The 17,790-nt window shown below is 33.1% G+C and overlaps 3 protein-coding genes across 3 annotated transcripts; 2 read left to right on the top strand and 1 right to left on the bottom strand.

The window, feature by feature from the left end:
• Positions 1-6,055: 6,055 nt before the first annotated feature.
• On the top strand, positions 6,056-7,625 carry LOC107893172 (bidirectional sugar transporter SWEET9). Its single transcript, XM_041085513.1, has 6 exons — positions 6,056-6,195; positions 6,299-6,335; positions 6,415-6,625; positions 6,695-6,856; positions 6,962-7,081; positions 7,167-7,625. Exons 1-6 carry the CDS (start codon positions 6,144-6,146, stop codon positions 7,392-7,394), a joined length of 810 nt encoding a protein of 269 aa, XP_040941447.1. The 5' UTR covers positions 6,056-6,143; the 3' UTR covers positions 7,395-7,625.
• On the bottom strand, positions 7,557-9,203 carry LOC107893170 (syntaxin-related protein KNOLLE). Its single transcript, XM_016818097.2, has 2 exons — positions 8,937-9,203; positions 7,557-8,661 (listed from the first exon to the last, which is right to left on the bottom strand). Exon 2 carries the CDS (start codon positions 8,650-8,652, stop codon positions 7,711-7,713), a length of 942 nt encoding a protein of 313 aa, XP_016673586.2. The 5' UTR covers positions 8,653-8,661; positions 8,937-9,203; the 3' UTR covers positions 7,557-7,710.
• Positions 9,204-9,771: 568 nt separating this feature from the next.
• Positions 9,772-17,654, top strand: LOC107893169 (aquaporin SIP1-1). Its single transcript, XM_016818096.2, has 3 exons — positions 9,772-10,527; positions 10,956-11,228; positions 17,269-17,654. Exons 1-3 carry the CDS (start codon positions 10,228-10,230, stop codon positions 17,416-17,418), a joined length of 723 nt encoding a protein of 240 aa, XP_016673585.1. The 5' UTR covers positions 9,772-10,227; the 3' UTR covers positions 17,419-17,654.
• The last annotated feature ends 136 nt before the right edge of the window (positions 17,655-17,790 follow it).

Raw genomic sequence — 17,790 nt, 5'->3', positions numbered from 1 at the left:
CTTTTAGAATTCCATCCTTGAGTCATCACTTAATTTGGTAAAATTTCCATTTAGTCCCTTATAATTTTTCACCTATTCAATTTGGTCCTAATTCATCCATTTTCCTTAGTTTCTAGATCATTCTACCCTTAAAATATTTGCACTATTGGTCCTTCAACTTTTTCATATTTACACTTTAACCCCTCAAATTTTGAGTATTTACTTTTGTGCAACAAGACTTTTCTCATCTTTACAATTTAGTCCTTTCTTGAATTAATATATCATAATATACTTCCCAAGGTTGACACAACTCAAAATTTTCCTTTTTGTCACTTTATTTTCTTATTTTACTATATCAAGGATAATATCTTACTGTAAAAATTTTCAGGGTATTACAACTTAGTTTTGACTTGACTATGGCATGTACTTCTAGACTCACTTACGAGCTCGATTTAGTCCGAGAATCGAATAACTCTGATACCAATAATAATGTAACACCCCTTAATCCCAACCCATCGCCGGAATAGGACTAGAATTAAACACTAATAACGAACAACACCGAATCATAAATCTATATTTCAAATTAAAATTTCTCAAATTCCATCTTTAAGTCCCTAAAATGGACCTATGAGGTCCAAAATATACATAGAAAGTGTTTTGGGATTAAACCAAGAACTTTGAAAACTTTTTCTTGAGAATTGGGGCACACGCCTGTATGGCCTGGGACATGCCAGTGTGGCCTGCCCGTAAGGCTCCCATGGCTGTGGGGCCAGCCCGTAGGCAGATCTGAGTTACTCACACAACCGTGGAACTAACCTGTAGACAATTCTGACTTAGCCACAATTTGACTTGGCCATGTGAAAACATGATTTTTCACCATTTTTTAGCTATTTTCACATGCTAAACAAACCTAATTCATGCCCAAAACATTTACTTATAAATCTTGATCAAATAACATTCATCAAACCTTTCAAACTTAAGAAATATTCATTCATTCATTTCAATACCTCTTAAGGATTATGCACTACATTTACATTCAAAATATAAAACATTTATAGGAGACAAACACCAAACCTAGTACATGCCACATTTCTAAAAGATAGATGCATCACCAAAATTGAGTTGAGGTTGGGATTGACTCAGATGCTTGACTGAACTTCAACTTTACCTAACTTGCGCACAGAAAACAACCGTACGCTGAGGATTGGAAATACTCAGTGGTATTTTCATAATTCAAATTATAACAACAATAAAATATCATAACATACATAGATAATTAGCACATCATACATACAAATCATACATATAAATTCATACCAAACTATCATATTTTCATTATATCATTTCCAATGATAGATCCAATAAATTATCAATGAGATTTCAAATAACTCATAAACCTTTGATTCATCTCTCAACCACATATAATTATTCAATTCACATTTCAAATATGAATACTTCATGAACCTTTGGTTCATGCCTTCAATCTCTTTACAAATTTCATCTCACATTCCATCTTACAATATCACTTTCTCATTTCATTATATAGCTCAATTAACCAAATTCATTTGATTTTATTATTTCACTTATTTTCCCTTATTAACATGACTTGGACTTTGGCGGATACACGGATCCAACCAAACACACCAGAATGGCGATCAACGCCTCACCGAATAGTTCGAAGAAAATAAGTGAAGACCAACGTCTCATCGGCTAAGCCGAAACAAAGTGGCGACCAACGCCTCATCGAATCTATCTGAAGCAATAATGACACACCAAGTGTCTCATCGACTCAAAGTCGAAGTATCCCTGAACTTTTCCAATCCTATGACATGCCAACTATATCCACTAATCCCGACAAATTAATAGGGTATCGGATTACTTCCTCTATTTCAGTCAATTCACATCAATTGCACTTTGACCACACTTTCTCACATATTTCAAATTCATATGCATACCAACATTACTCAATTCAATCATACAATTCAATTTCACATACACATATTTATTCATCAAATAAATCTAATTCACATTCAACTTAAATATCAATATTTACCTCACATTCAAATTCCATACACATATATTAAAATTAAACATTTAATAAGAAATAACTTGAATTATGATAATACAAACAAATATTTTTCTAGAGCTATTCCTCGATCACTTTTTCTTTCCCTTCGTATTCGACATCTCGGTTTCCTTGTTTGCTACAAAAATTAGCATAAGTACAATTAATTAATAACACACATGTTTTATATAAAATAATAACTTTTCATGCAACTTTTACCTAAATCCCAAATTTGTCCTAACCATTTTCATCTTCTTCCTTTTTACAATTCACATTATTTTCTTATTCAATTTCCATCAAAACTTCAATATAACCATCAAATTTTCATCATTTTACCATAATTTCAAACTTCTTTCAATTTAGCCCATAAACTCAAAACTTATAGCCTGGTTTACAATTTAGTCCTCTAATAAATTCTAATAAATGATTCTATCACTTTAATCCATAATTTCATCATTTGCTCAACATAAACCCTTTTCAAAAAATCTATTAATTTTCAATATTTCCACACCAACTCAAAAGTATTCAACTCTAGGACTTCAAAAACATCAAAATTACAAGAAAATAGCTTAATTAAACTTACCAATTAAAACTTCAAGCATTAAAACCCTAATTTCTCCTTTTTCTTTTCTTTTCTTCTTTCTTTCTTTCTATTTCGTTTGGTTCCCTGTAACTATTTCTCTTTTTCTTTTGTTTCTTTATTTTATTATTCTTTATTTCATTTTATTTCTTTCATTTACTTACTTAATAATTAATTATAAAATATTCTAATTAATACAAATAAAAATACATGTGTATTCATACACACATGTACATATGTAATATTTTATCACCATACATTTATCATTATCTCAATTATTTGATAAAATATAATAATAATAATAATAATAAATAAATATCTTTTACTTAGTATATAAGTAAATATATATATTATATACATTTGTACTAATAATATAAATACACATTTATTTATTTTCTAACTTACACATGTCACTAATTTAGTTTAATTACTAATTTAATCTTTTATCCTTTCTCTATTCTATGATTAAGTTTTATACTCTATTCAATTTAGTCCTTTCTTACTAATTATTTCTAATTAAACTAAATTCACCTAATCAAAATCTAATCCAACCCATAACTAACTTCGTAAATATTTTTAATAAATATTTACGGACTCGTTTTCCTAAGACGGAGGCCCTAAACTCACTTTTCTGGTGCTCGTGAAATATGGGTCGTTACAAATTTATTAAACTTAAAATATAGTTTTTTTAAAAGACACATATTAATAAAATTTATCAAATTAAATTTATATTTTTCAAATATAATAGGACTTAATTACATTCATTGATTAAAGTGGAGAAATATTAAAATAAATTTACAAAAAAAATGAATATTAATAATTTTAATGTTAAAATATATAATAAATAACCCATAAGAAATTATTAATAATATTATTTAAATTATAATATATTAATATTAGCATACAAACTATGATGAATTTTTGTATTATTTTAATATTTAATATTTTAAAATAAAATTAATATAATTGATTTAAAATTAGTTAAATATTTTTAAAAATATTTTTTAATTACATTTTTCTTCAATTTGTTAAAAATTTAAAATATTTTTAAATTTCAGTACTAATCCATCTACTTTTTTTAAGATTATATAAGAATAGTTAAATTTTAGTTTTGATCCCTGTATTTCACTCATATTTGAGATCTAATCTCTATACTAAAATATTGACATAATTTGGTGCCTCAACTTTTATATTGTTATTAGTTAGTGTAAATATATTATTGTTATTAAAATGCTAAGGTGAATTTTTAAGAATTGTTAACACCATTAAAATTCACTATTAAATTCAAGTCCATTATAATATCAATTTTTGTTACATGAATACCAAAGGAGTTTTGTTTTAAATTTTAAAATGTCCCATTAGAAAATTTAACATAAAGATTTTAACAGTGTTAACAAATTGACCTAAATTTTAAAATTAAAAAACTATAGGGATGAATTGCCTAAAAATAAAAGTATGAAAATAAAATTCAAAATATATAAAAGAGTGCAATGACTACGAGCATATTATAACCTTTAAATTTTTACCCTATAATTTAGTAAAAAATAAATAATCAACCTAACACGAAGTGTGGGTGAGAACCATACTAATTTTTGATAATACAAAAATCTTGAGTTACAAATAGAAAAAGATAAAAAATTTCAACTGCTACATAATGATTGTTCTAAAATAGTTTGGTATCCCCTGGTCTAGTTATGATTTTTATCCTTCTTTTATATATATATATATATATATATATATAAATTAATTTTAAATATTTTTTAATAGAAAGAATGCAGTTAGGAGTGGGATTGGCTAAGTCAATTAAAATTGCAAAATATCGTTGTTTGGATCTAACTTGATTCAAGTTGAGTTGAATGATTAGCTTTTCCTATGAACACTTTGATGAATTTAAAAAGAAAAGGTTAGAAATATAATTAGAAAAATATATTTTCAGTCACTGCGATTAATGATTTATATTTCAAAAGATAACGTCCACATATTCTTTAAATTTAAAATAAAATAAAATAAAAAAGATTTCAAAGAAATTGAAGAAAGCTATTAAGAAAGAAAGCAGGATGAAGCTCCTTCTTGAATTAGATAAAGTCCACAAGTATTTCTATCACAAAAAGCACTTGTACTTGAGCTCCTTTAGCATTGTTATCTTTCATATAAAAAAATATAACCTTAGATAGATCAAATAAATTATTTTTGTTGGTTAAAATTATAGCTTGAAATTAAATAAAAACAAAATATTTTTCAGCTATGTATATTAATAAAATCATTTATTACAAGTATTGAATTGATTAATTAATTTGCATATGATTTACAAATATAAAACTTAAACTTAAAACTCTAGAATTTATAAATTTATAATCTCGTTATTAAAGGTTAGTTTACTATTAAGGTTGAAAAGGATGGTAAAAAAATATTTTTAAAGAGTTTGATAGTGTTTACCATTACCATCAAAAACAAATTTTAAAAGATAAAATGTTAATTTTAGATATAATATTATAAAGTAAAATATTTAATTGGAGAATAAAAATGTAATTTCATTGGAAAACACTTTTCCAAAAGTCAATAGCTAAAATTTGTGGGTTTGAGTTAAAATCTCAGTTTAAAATTAAGGTTGAACTTGAAAAGATGTTTGTTTACTAATTTTTTTAAAATTTTAAATCAAGATTTAAGTTGAAAAAGTGTTTGTTCAACCCTAATAATAAAGAAATAAATCTTAAAATTATACGTGAACTTAGATTCATTCTGCAATATGATACACCAACTTTGGTTATGGTTTAAATGTATACATGAAACTTTAATTTTTATTCAATCATACATATTTTTAAAGAAATAACAACATCAATTTATTTTTTATATTTGATAAATATAATTATATATATGTAATAAATAAACATAAAATGATGTTAATAAGTAATTATGTTAAAATTTATGAGAATTGTATCAAATCAAAATTTTATATATAAAATTAACAAAATCAAATTTCTTTTATAAAATTACACATTAGAATAAAGCTTTAGTCAATCTCTCGTTTATACGGATATTCATATTTTAAATTTTTTTTTTTTTTTTGGACGCTGGAACTAATCTAGTCCTTATTGGGTTTGAGTAATGCTCATTTATGGTAAACAAAACAGAGGGGCTAGATCTTATGTGCATTTACGTGGCTGAAAATGCTTTGCTTTTCTAACTCAAATTCACTGAAAATGATCACATTTGCCTCCCACTTTCTTTTGATGAGGATGAACAACTAACTTCTTTCTTGGAATTGTAAAGTTCAACATAAAGATTTGAGAATGTTGTTCTTCAATCATCCACCAATGTATGATGAGGATGAAGTGGAAAATTAAACTCGGCCGAGTTATCTCCCTAGCATGACACTGTATGCTTTGAACTTGAAACATCAATTACTGTCCTAACTCTTATTTTTGAATATATATAAATAATGGGATTCTAGTGTATTTGGACTTAAGTTCTTTTCTACTGAGAATCAGTGTAAAGAGCTTCAAGCATATATCGATCAAAATGGGATTCTTTGGACCTCATCATCAGCTTGCTTTCATATTTGGGGTCTTGGGTATTTTTCTATGTAATTCCGCCTAGAGATGAATGTTGCCTTTGCTTTTACATATTGCTTATTGATGTTGCTATGCTTTTTCTGTTCTTTTTTTAATTTTCAGGTAGCATTGTTTCATTCATGGTGTTCTTGTCACCAGTGTAAGAGCCTTATACATATTATTAGTTCATGAACCAATGGCACATTGCTATTAAATCTGACTCATATTATCTCTCTCAGGAAAACCTTTTATACAATATACAAGAAAAGAACTGCTGAAGGGTACCAATCAATCCCTTACATGGTTGCATTTTCCAGTTCAATGATGTTATTGTACTACGGTATGCTTAAGACCAACGCCAATCTGATCGTCGGCATCAGCTGCTTCGGATGTGCCATCGAAATTATCTATCTTATATTATACATTGTATACGCACCCAAGAGGGATAAGGTAACATTTGTTAACTCAGCTGAACTCAATTAAACTCGGTACTGGGAATTTGATTTTTGGAATTTGCAGGTTTTTACAGTGAAATGGATAATCTTATTCAACCTAGGAGGGTATTGTTTGATAATGGTGGCCACCAATTTGTTTAGAGAAAGGTCTAAACGTGTGACAGTGATGGGATGGGTTTGTGCTGTTAACAGTGTTGCAGTCTCTGCTTCTCCTTTAGGCATAATGGTTTGTTTACAACAGTTTCTTTCTTTCTTTGCTTTTTTTTTTTGGGGGGGGGGGTGGGTGGGGGATGATATTATCTCAACAAAGCAATCACCATTTATGTTGCAGAGACGTGTGATAAGGACAAAAAGTGTAGAATACATGCCATTTCTTCTCTCCTTTTTTCTTACATTATGTTCCACAATGTGGTTCTTCTATGGACTTTTCTTACAAGATTTATACGTGGCTGTAAGTCAAATTCATACATTGATAGTTCTTAAATTTAACCATGATTGATCTTTCATAACATTGACATGTTTTGTTTTTTGTTCAGTTTCCAAATGTGTTGGGATTTCTGCTTGGAACAGCTCAAATTATCATCTATGTGATATACAAGAATGGAAACAAGGGTGTTGAAATAACAGAAAAGATGCAAAAAGGAGATATGGAGGGCTCAGTGGGGGATATAAATCCATGTTTTCCAGATCATGAACAAGAAATCAAAGAGATTACAATCGTTATTGCTGAGAAACCAGTTGAATCCGACGAAATGAAAGCTTGATTTTGATTCAATTTGTGGAAACTGCAGAAATCGAAGCTTTTAAAGACGAGGATGCATAGATAGCCTTCTTGGGAGAGAAAAGTAATAATTTGTTATTAAGATATGTACGAACTACTTAAATAATTCAAGAGTCTTTATGAACTAAAAAAATAAAAATCCAAATTTAAGGAATGTATCCAAACTATTATTACACAATGAATTTTAAGGATGTGAGTCCCAACATAAGGACTATATGCATACTCCAGATCATACAATTTCAAGTAAAATAAAGCAGAAGGAATAACTGGACATTAAATCCTCTGTAAGAACATCTCAATCAAGAACTGGAAAAGCTAGTAGCAATTGGGATGACAATCACTAGAACAATGAGCAACAAAAGAATAATCCCAATACACATACACTTCCTGCTGCTCCTTTGATACTGTTTCGCAGTGTTGAGCTCTTTGGAACCATCTTTCACATAATGGCTTGCATTCATCACATGATGCTCAATATCATCCATTTGTTCACCTTGTGCCTCCACCATCACCGCCATATCCAAAAACACCTGGTGCAGTTCCAGCAAACTTTTCTCGATCTCTTTCGCTGCATCATGCCTGTCTTGAATCTCAACCACTGTCTCCAGCACTTTCCCTCGACCATGTTCTTGTATCGCCCTTGTTAAGAACCCCTCCCCTCCATTCCCATCTGATATTATCTTCTCGATGATTGCCTCATCTGGGTTTTCGCCAGTCACTGTAAAATACCTTCTCCCTACTGTTTCCTTATACTCGGTCATCATCTTCTGCCTCAAACCTTGGAAATCCATCATCAGCTCCTTCAACTTATTGCGCAACCCATTGGTTACTGCAATCCTAGTCCTGTAAGCTAACGTGCCTTCTTTGCACCCTGAGAGGCGCTTGTTAGTTGCATTGGCACGGTCCATTTCTTCGAGCTGTGCCTTGATAGTCCTTGCCTTCTTTTGCACAGTGACAATGTCATTGTTGATTTTGTTCCGCAGGGCCTTTAAAGACTTCTGTTTGTGAAGTGATTTGCTCTCTTCATTTGATTCTTGGAGCTTGCCTAACAGTTCACGGATTACTGCCATTTCTTGCTTAATTTTCTCAGCTTCTTCAAGGAATAGACCAAGGTTTTGGTCCATGGTGCTTGCGTTGGAAGACATTTCGAGATCATAGTCAGGTCCAGCTTCAAGATCTTTCATTGCCTCTTTCTTGAGGTCTACATAGCTCATAAACGATTTGGTCATCAAATCATTCATCTTTGCTCTCTGAAATTCCCAACAACCATCAGATAAATAAGCGAAATAGTTAGTATCATGAAAACGATCCCAAAAATATCATATCAACAGGACGAACAGACTAAAGCTGTAGAGAAACAGGGCCATGTTCACCAATTGAAACTTAGCATAACAACAAAAAAAGATCCCAATTTGATGAAACGGGGTTTCTCAAATCAGCAGAACATAAAAAAAAAAGATCAGGTTAATATTTACTAAATTCTTCAATATATATATATGAACTGATGAAATGGATGTCTCCATACCTTGAATGTAGCAGTGTTGCTTGCTCTATCTCTGGAATTAGCCGACAAAGAGAGGAAGATAAAAAGGAAAGAATTTGATTAATGGGTGTTTGGCTTGGAAAGAAAATTAGGAAGAAAGTGAAGAGGAAAAATGGAAAGGAAATCTGAGATCTCAAGTGTTTGAATTTGATTGCTAGCTGAGAGATAGCACTTAAAAGAAATGGGAAAATCTGCTTTAAGAAAAGAAAAATAGCCGTTGTAGCCCTAAGCTCCGAGATTCCAACGGCTATATTTTTGATGCCCGTTGTTTTTAATTAATCCTTCTTTTTTCCGTTTCAAAAGGGGTATACTTCAAATTTTCCATTTCTTTGTGACCGTCTAAGAAAATTTCAAATCGGGCCGAAAATTCTTGATGGATCTAAGCCCAATAGTTCCTTTATTCAAGGCTTTACTCGATTTGTTAGAGTCCATAATTTTATCTCAAAATATATTTTTCATGTTGATAATTATATTTTAATTTATATAAATTGAAGATGCTCCTATATTTTATGTCTTATTAGTGTTGTATTTTTTAAATAATTATGTGTAATGTTTGATGTTGTCATCTCTACTACTTTAGTGATTTACCTAAGGAACAATGATATTACTGGTACTTCATTCATTTTCAGCTGATTTATATATATAAATATATATATTTGATGCATTATATGAGTTGCATACATCACCACATGATATTTTATTATTAAATAGCATAAAAAAAATTTTAAAAGAATTATAAATAATTACTAATAATTTTATTTAAACAGACTTAATTATAATTGTTATAAATAATAATAGTATAGTTAACAAAGCCTTTATTGTAGTTAGCTGATGTAAAAGCATCTGTCAGGTAGGTATGGTTTTTCGTATTTATAGCTTCAATAATGTTTTGAGTTGGTAAGTTTAACAGAATCTGGAATTCGATTGATTATACTTGGATTAAACTTGTAAGTCTTGGGGAGATCTTACGTCGATTATATGCAATGTTGGAGCTAGACAAATTAATTTTAGGATCGAGAATTAAATTATATATTTTACATATTATTAAAATATATTTTTATAATTTTTAAAGTTATATATATACGTATCGGTCCCCGTCTAAACCAAAGTTTTTCTTTGTAACAAACCAAATCCTTCGTCTCTATTTTCTATTTTCTTTTTTCCTTTTTCTTTTTTTAGTAATTATCCTCTCCATTTGCTTGTTAGTTGAAAATTCTCTGGAAAAGAAAAAGAGAAACAAATAACCCAGTAGAGTGAACCGTGAAACTTAATAATGAAGGGTCCAATAAAGATTGCAATCGCTGACATGGTGATCTCTTTCATGTGGGTATTTTGTTCATCTGCGTTTGGTCTATTAACTTATCTTATAGCCACCGCCGCTGGTGTTCAAACCGTACGTTGGGCTTCTATTGTTATCATCACCGTCGTCTTTTTCGTTTTCCTTTCCATCTTTAATATTATTGGTGGATTTCTTGGCGGGGCTAGTTTTGATCCTGCTGCTACAACTGCCTTCTACGCCGCCGGTTCCGGCGCCGATACCCTTATCTCCATGGCCCTCCGCTTCCCAGCTCAGGTAAAAAAAAATTCAATTTGGTGTGTTTCTTGGGTTCTTGGTTTCTTTAAGAAATTCTATTGGATTTGACATGGATTCCGCTGTTCTCTTACCTTTTTGGATCAAATTATATGAATTTTTTTTGTGTGGTTTAATATTATTGATATTTTAACTGGTTAGACATTCATTTTACTAGTTCAAACTATAAAATATTAAACAAAATAAATTTTGCTGGTTTGACACATCCTTATATTTGTCTCGTGATTGTATTACTTTGAGACAGAATAATGCATTGCAAAGAACAAATCATGTTAAAATCTTTGCCTTGCTTTTCCTTTCTAGCAACAGAGTCATGTCATCTTAGGCTGTTTAAAAGACAAATTTAAACGATTAGCTAAAGCTACAATGTTGAGATACATTACTGAAAAATACAAGTCTCTCACTGGTAGGCTGCTGGTGCCGTGGGTGGTGCCCTGGCGATCATGGAGGCAATCCCGGAACAATACAAGCACATGATAGGGGGACCATCTGTGAAAGTAGATACGCACACTGGAGCCTTTGCTGAGGGGGTCTTGACTTTTGCAATCACCTTTATTGTTCTTTTAATCATGCTTAGAGGCCCGCAGAGTGAAATCTTCAAGACGTGGTTTCTTTCTATTGTGATCGTAGCATTAGTAACATTTGGCTCTGCTTACACTGGACCTTCCATGAATCCTGCATTTGTAAGTTTTACCCTTTCCATTTCCATATGGTATTCTACTTTGAATTGTGTCTAACTTGCCTATATTTGGATATGTATCGGACATGGGTATTGAACATAGTTAAAGAAAAATAAAGAGTAGCAACATAGGTTATGTGTGTCCAACACGAATATGTTCATTTTTCTTTCCCTAGATTTCTATTAATATTGAGGGCCTCTAAGATCATATCTCCGTATGTGTCGGACATGGGTTCTTCAAGAAAAAAGAAGAGTTAGAGTAACATAGACCATCACTGCTGCCTCGTGTTTCCAGTTTTGGATTCCGATTAGGTAGGGCGCTTTTACACAGTGCTTCTTTGGTTGGTCAGTCAAGGATAGTTATTTAAACTTAGATACGAGGGCTAGATACCAGTACGTGCCCAATACGAGCATGTTCAATTCTTTTTTTGAGTTTTTCTATGCATTTAGAGGGTCCTTTTGGGAGGACCTTGTCCTCCTATTGCATTGTCTCCTTAGAGTCCTGATGACACTTCCTATTCAATAAAGTTTTACGCTAATGTGTTTGTGTGTGTATAAATATATTGTTGTTCCAATAGGGTCGGAAGCGTGTAATTTATTGTACTAAAAAATCACACAAAGTTCAATTCCCAGGGAAGAGAGGTAGATCACATGGATCTCTTAAATACCAAGTCTTTCCTTAGTCAGAATATCCCTTATATAGTGATTTAATAGCACAATTAAATACTATTATTATACCTTCAAATATTGAAAGAAAAACAAGACAAAAAAGAACACAAGAGTTTTAACGAGGTTCGATAAATTATACCTACGTCCCCGGGCACTAACACCAGATAATAACTTTACTATCTCCAAAATATTACAAACAAATAGAATTCTTTAAGAATTCTCAAATGGGAGAAGAGAGAAAACTAAGAGAGAAAGATTGGTTGGGATGATTGAAATGAGAAATGAGAAGGCCTATTTATAGTTGAGGTTCAAGGACTAAACAATAAATAGCAATAAATAGCCCATTATCTCAATGACCAAAAAAAATTATCCCATGCCACTTTTTTAAAGTCAACTTTAGGTTGCTAAACTTGCACCACTTTGTATTGTTTGCCATTAATGTTGTCTCCCATTAATGTTAACAATCTCCACCTTAAAAATTTGATTAGGATAATCACATCTTCACGCACTTCCTTCAACTCCCCAAATTCGATAAAGCTATCTTTTGTAGTGCCTCCAAATGTGCTCTCGAGCGCCATACACCTGAAGGTGCTCAAATTCTCAGAATGTTAATCAAGTTCAAACAATGATTAAACTTGATTGTTGTTACCACCTTGGTCATCATATCTGCGGGATTATCTGCTGTCGGAATCTTCTGAAGTAGAATTTTTCCCTTTTCAAAGACTTCCCGCACAAAGTGATATCTTACGTCGATATGCTTGGTTCTTAAATGATAGACTTGATTTTTCGCTAAATGAATAGCGCTCTGACTGTCACAATATAGACTAATGTGACTTTGAACAACTCCCAAGTCTTTCAACAATCCATTAAGCCAAATAGCCTTCTTAACAGCTTCTGTAACTGCCATATATTCTGCCTCTGTAATAGACACAGCTACTGTAGACTGTAAGGTAGACTTCCAACTTACTGGGGCTTTAGCAAGAGTAAACAGATACCCTGTAGTTAAACGACATTTATCTAAATCACCAGCAAAGTCGAAATCAACATATCCAACTACAAACTGACCAAGTGTTTCATTCTTCTCAAAAACTAAACCAATGTCTACGGTTTTTCGAAGATACCGTAAAATCCATTTCACAGTTTGCCAATGTGCTTTTCCAAGATCATGCATATACCTGCTCACAACTCCAACAGCTTGTGAAATGTCAGGCCGCGTACACACCATCGCATACATCAAACTCCCAACTACATTAGCATATGGGGCTTTTGCCATATATTCTCTTTCTTCTTCAGTTTTCGGAGATAATTGAGCACTAAGTTTCAAATGAGAAGCAAGTGGGGTACTTACATATTTTATGTTTTCATTTACACCAAAACATTGTAATACCTTTTTTAGATATTACTTCTGATTCAAACAAAGCTTGCCTCCCTATTTATCTCTACTTATCTCCATGCCGAGAATCTTCTTGGCCTCACTTAGATCTTTCATCTCGAACTCTTGATTCAACTGAGCCTTTAGCTTATCTATCTCTTTTTGGCTCTTCGAAGCGATTAACATATCATCAACATACAAGAGTAGATAAATGAAAGATCCGTCGTTATGCAGCTTCTGCAAATACACACAATTGTCATATTTGCTTCTTGTGTACTTCTGCCTTTTCATAAAGCTATCAAATCGCTTGTACCACTGCCTCGGGGATTACTTCAATCCATATAGCGATTTGTTCAGCTTACAAACCCAATTTCTACCACCAGCATATGTGTATCCTTCGGGCTGAGTCATATAGATCTCCTCTTCTAACTCACCTTGCAAGAAAGTCGTCTTAACATCAAGTTGAGCTAGCTTCAAATTCAATTGTGCTACTAAGGCTAACAAAATTCTAATGGAGGAATGCTTCAATACATCATTGTAATCAATTCCCTCCTTCTGAGCGTAGCCTTTAGCTACCAATCTTGCCTTGTAGCGAACATCTTTCTTGCTAGGAGACCCATCTTTCTTTGCGAATACCCACTTGCATCCGATTGCCCTTTTACCTTTCGGTAATTGCGCCAACTCTCAAGTATTGTTCTTCCGGTGAGACTGCATTTCTTCATCCATGGCGCCTTTACATTTGTCACTTTCTAAGCTTTGCATTGCTGCTTGATAAGTGATAGGAATATCATCATCAACAACGGGAAGGGCATAGGCTACTATATCAGTAAATCGAGCAGGTCTACGAATTTCTCTCCTTGGCCTTACAACTGCAACTGGTTCTGGTTTACTTAATGGTTATTGGGTCAGAACCTCTTCAACCTCTAATTCCTCTATTGTGGCTGGAGAATTAGACTTATTAACTGGGCAAATCCCCATCTGTTCAAACTCCACCTGTTTTGGAGTACACTCCACCTGCTGTGGAGTATCGCTTGTCTGAATATCTTCATCTGCTACCTTTTTCAATATGGCAAATTCATCAAAGGTAACATCTCTGCTACAGATCATTTTCTTTGTGTCTAAGCACCAAAGACGAAATCCCTTCACTCCAGAAGTGATTCCCATAAAGAGAGCTTTCTTTGCCCTCGGATCTAATTTTGACTCCTTCACATGGTAATATGCAGTGGATCCAAACACATGTAAGGAATCATAATCTGTAGCCGATTTTCCAGACCATACCTCTATAGGAGTTTTTCTTTCTAATGCAGATAATGGCAAACGATTAACAAGATGGCCAACGTATGTCACAGCCTCAGCCCAAAATTACTTGCCCAACCCAGCATTGGACAACATACATCGAACTTTCTCCAGCAATGTTCGATTCATACGCTCTGCCACTTCATTCTGCTGTGGTGTATCCCTAACTGTGAAGTGTCGAACAATACCATACTCTTGGCACACATCGAAGAACGGATCATTTTAATATTCCCCTCCATTGTCCGTCCTAAGCCGCTTGATTTTCTTGCCAGTCTGGTTTTCGATCATAGTTTTCCATTTTAAAAAAACTCCAAGCACTTCATCCTTATTTCTCATGGTATACACCCAAACTCTTCTGGAAAAATCATCAACAAAAGTAACAAAATAGTGTTTTCCACCCAACGAAAGTGTTTTGGAAGGCCCCCACACATCTGAGTGAACATATTCCAAAATACCTTTTGTATTATGGATAGTAGTGCCGAATTTCACTCTCTTTTGCTTTCCCAGAACACAATGTTCGCAAAATTTTAATTTGCAAGCCTTTGCACCTTTCAACAATCCTTGCTTTGCCAGAATTTGTAAGGATTTTTCACTGGCATGTCCCAACTTCATATGCCACAACTGCATTGAGTCCAATTCTTTGTTACCGGAAGTTACAGCGACTGCTTCAATAACTGTACTACCTTGGTAGTAATACAAGTTATTTTTCCTGATGCCCTTCAATATCACAAGTGCGCCAGATGTCACTTTCAAAACCCCATCTCTCATAGTAACAACTGAACCATTGGATTCCAAGGCTCCCAAGAAGATGAGATTTTTCTTCAAACTGGGCACGTACCAAACATCAGTCAGAACTCTGGTTGATCCATCTTAATTCTTTAATTGGATTAAACCTATCCCTACAGTTTTACAGGCATTGTCATTGCCCATATAAACAACTCCTCCATTTGGTTCTACTAAATCAGAGAACCACTCCCGGTTAGAGGACATATAATAGGTACAACCTGAATCCAAAATCCACTCATCTGAATGGAACGACGATGATGATGCAACCAGTGATAGTTCAGAGTCACTAGTATCATGCTTTGCAACACAAGCATCTATAGCAGCTTTTCCCTTATTCTTCAGCTTTGGACAATTTTTCTTCTAGTGGCATTTCTCATGACAAAAGGCACATTCATCTTTCCCAAGCCTGGACTTTGACTTTGATCTCCCTTTCTGAGTTTTCTTCCGAGTGTACGAACGACCTCGGACTACTAAAGCTTCTGTATCTCTGATTGAGTTTTTCTGTTTGTCCTTCTTTCTCTGTTCATAACTATATAAGGCCGCACAGACTTCGCTCAGAGATATATCACTCCTGCCATGAAGTAGAGTAGTTCCTAGGAACTCAAACTCCTCAGGAAGTGACCCCAACAGCATCAAATTAAGCCAAATCTTCATCTTTGAATGTCTCATCCATATTTAGCAAATCAGTGACTAACTGATTAAATTTGGTGATGTGATCATTCATTGTGGTACTTGGGACGTAAGTGAAGCAAAACAGTCTTTTCTTCAACTGGAGCTTATTTTGACTGTTTTTCTTCAAAAAAATTTCTTCAAGTGCCACCCACAACTTATTTGCAGAAGTCTCCTTTGAAAAAGCATACATCTGCTCTCGAGAAAGGCATGATCGAATTGTGCCACATGCCAACCGATTGATCGCCTTCCAATCTTTCTCCTGTACATCATCTGGTTTCTCTTCATCAATGGCAATGTCTAGACCCTGCTGAAAAAGGGCATCTAGAACCTCACTTTGCCACATACCAAAATGGCCCGTGCCATCAAAGATCTTCACAGTCAATCTTGCATTTGCAATTGTCGGTCTTGTCCACATGGACGATGTTGAAACTCCTAAACCGTCCATCTTCTCCATAATCTTTCAATATACCTAAGGAAATCTTTTCTGATGTGGAAGATCAGTTTAAACTGTAACCACAGAGCATACTACGATTAACCTTCGACTCTGATACCACTTGTTGTTCCAATAGGGTCGGAAGCGTGTAATTTATTGTACTAAAAAATCACACAAAGTTCAATTCCCAGGGAAGAGAGGTAGATCACATGGATCTCTTAAATACCAAGTCTTTCCTTAGTCAAAATATCCCTTCTATAGTAATTTAATAGCACAATTAAATACTACTATTATACCCTCAAATATTGAAAGAAAAATAGGACAAAAAAGAACACAAGAGTTTTAACGAGGTTCGGTAAATTATACCTACGTCCTCGGGCACTAACACCAGATGATAACTTTACTATCTCCAAAATATTACAAACAAATAGAATTCTTTAAGAATTCTCAAATGGGAGAAGAGAGAAAACTAAGAGAGAAAGATTGGTTGGGATGATTGAAATGAGAAATGAGAAGGCCTATTTATAGTTGAGGTTCAAGGACTAAACAATAAATAGCCCATTATCTTAATAACCAAAAAAAAATTATCCATGCCACTTTTTCAAAGTCAACTTTAGGTTGCTAAACTTGCACCACTTTGTATTATTTGTCATTAATGTTGTCTCCCATTAATGTTAACATATATATCATACTAGCATGCATGTGTTTCCTCACTTATCATGGATTCTTTAAATTTCATAAGTTGCTAAATCTTATTACCGGCGAAGACATTGTTATAAACCCTTAATGCATTTGGAGTTGTGAACCATATTGCAGGCCTTCGGTTGGGCATATGTATACAACCAACACGACACATGGGATCACTTTTACGTTTATTGGATCTGTCCGTTCATCGGAGCTACATTAGCTGGGTGGGTTTTCCGGAAATTCTTCTCCCTACCACCAGTGAAGGTGAAGAAAACATAAGGTGGCTTAAAAAGATTCGTGTGCTCATCAACAACAACAGATAAGCTCAACTTTTATGCAATAAACAGTTGTTTTCTGGATTTGGTTCTTTCAATCAGTTGTGGATAAAATGAAAGAACCATCCTTATTTTGGAAGAACAATGTTGTTTCAGCTCTTAAATTTTAAACACGTATCAGAAGTATGTTTGGCAATAGAGAATCTGAACTCATGCAGAACTTTGCACGTTTTGGACCAATCATTCTTAGCTCTCTAGTATAATATAAATAAAATATATCTTAACTAGTTGTTTACCCATGCACTACACAAGTTGATTATATGTATACATGTATAAATTAAAACATGTTAAATCATTTTATAATCTTTCTATAATG

The sequence above is a fragment of the Gossypium hirsutum genome, chromosome A13 (genome assembly GCF_007990345.1).
Source record: "Gossypium hirsutum isolate 1008001.06 chromosome A13, Gossypium_hirsutum_v2.1, whole genome shotgun sequence".
NCBI lineage: Eukaryota > Viridiplantae > Streptophyta > Magnoliopsida > Malvales > Malvaceae > Gossypium > Gossypium hirsutum.
This window is presented reverse-complemented; position numbering and strand designations above follow the sequence as displayed.

What these genes read in the sequence shown, in the direction of transcription:
- LOC107893172 (XM_041085513.1), top strand. Translation starts at nt 6,144, where the DNA reads ATGGGATTCTTTGGACCTCATCATCAGCTTGCTTTCATATTTGGGGTC. An exon ending in ATGGTGTTCTTGTCACCAGT is followed by an intron (nt 6,336 to 6,414) that starts GTAAGAGCCTTA and finishes TATCTCTCTCAG; the next exon opens with GAAAACCTTTTATACAATAT. An exon ending in CTTCTCCTTTAGGCATAATG is followed by an intron (nt 6,857 to 6,961) that starts GTTTGTTTACAA and finishes TTTATGTTGCAG; the next exon opens with AGACGTGTGATAAGGACAAA.
- LOC107893169 (XM_016818096.2), top strand. Translation starts at nt 10,228, where the DNA reads ATGAAGGGTCCAATAAAGATTGCAATCGCTGACATGGTGATCTCTTTC. An exon ending in CCCTCCGCTTCCCAGCTCAG is followed by an intron (nt 10,528 to 10,955) that starts GTAAAAAAAAAT and finishes TCTCACTGGTAG; the next exon opens with GCTGCTGGTGCCGTGGGTGG. An exon ending in CTTCCATGAATCCTGCATTT is followed by an intron (nt 11,229 to 17,268) that starts GTAAGTTTTACC and finishes ACCATATTGCAG; the next exon opens with GCCTTCGGTTGGGCATATGT.
- LOC107893170 (XM_016818097.2), bottom strand. Translation starts at nt 8,652, where the DNA reads ATGAATGATTTGATGACCAAATCGTTTATGAGCTATGTAGACCTCAAG.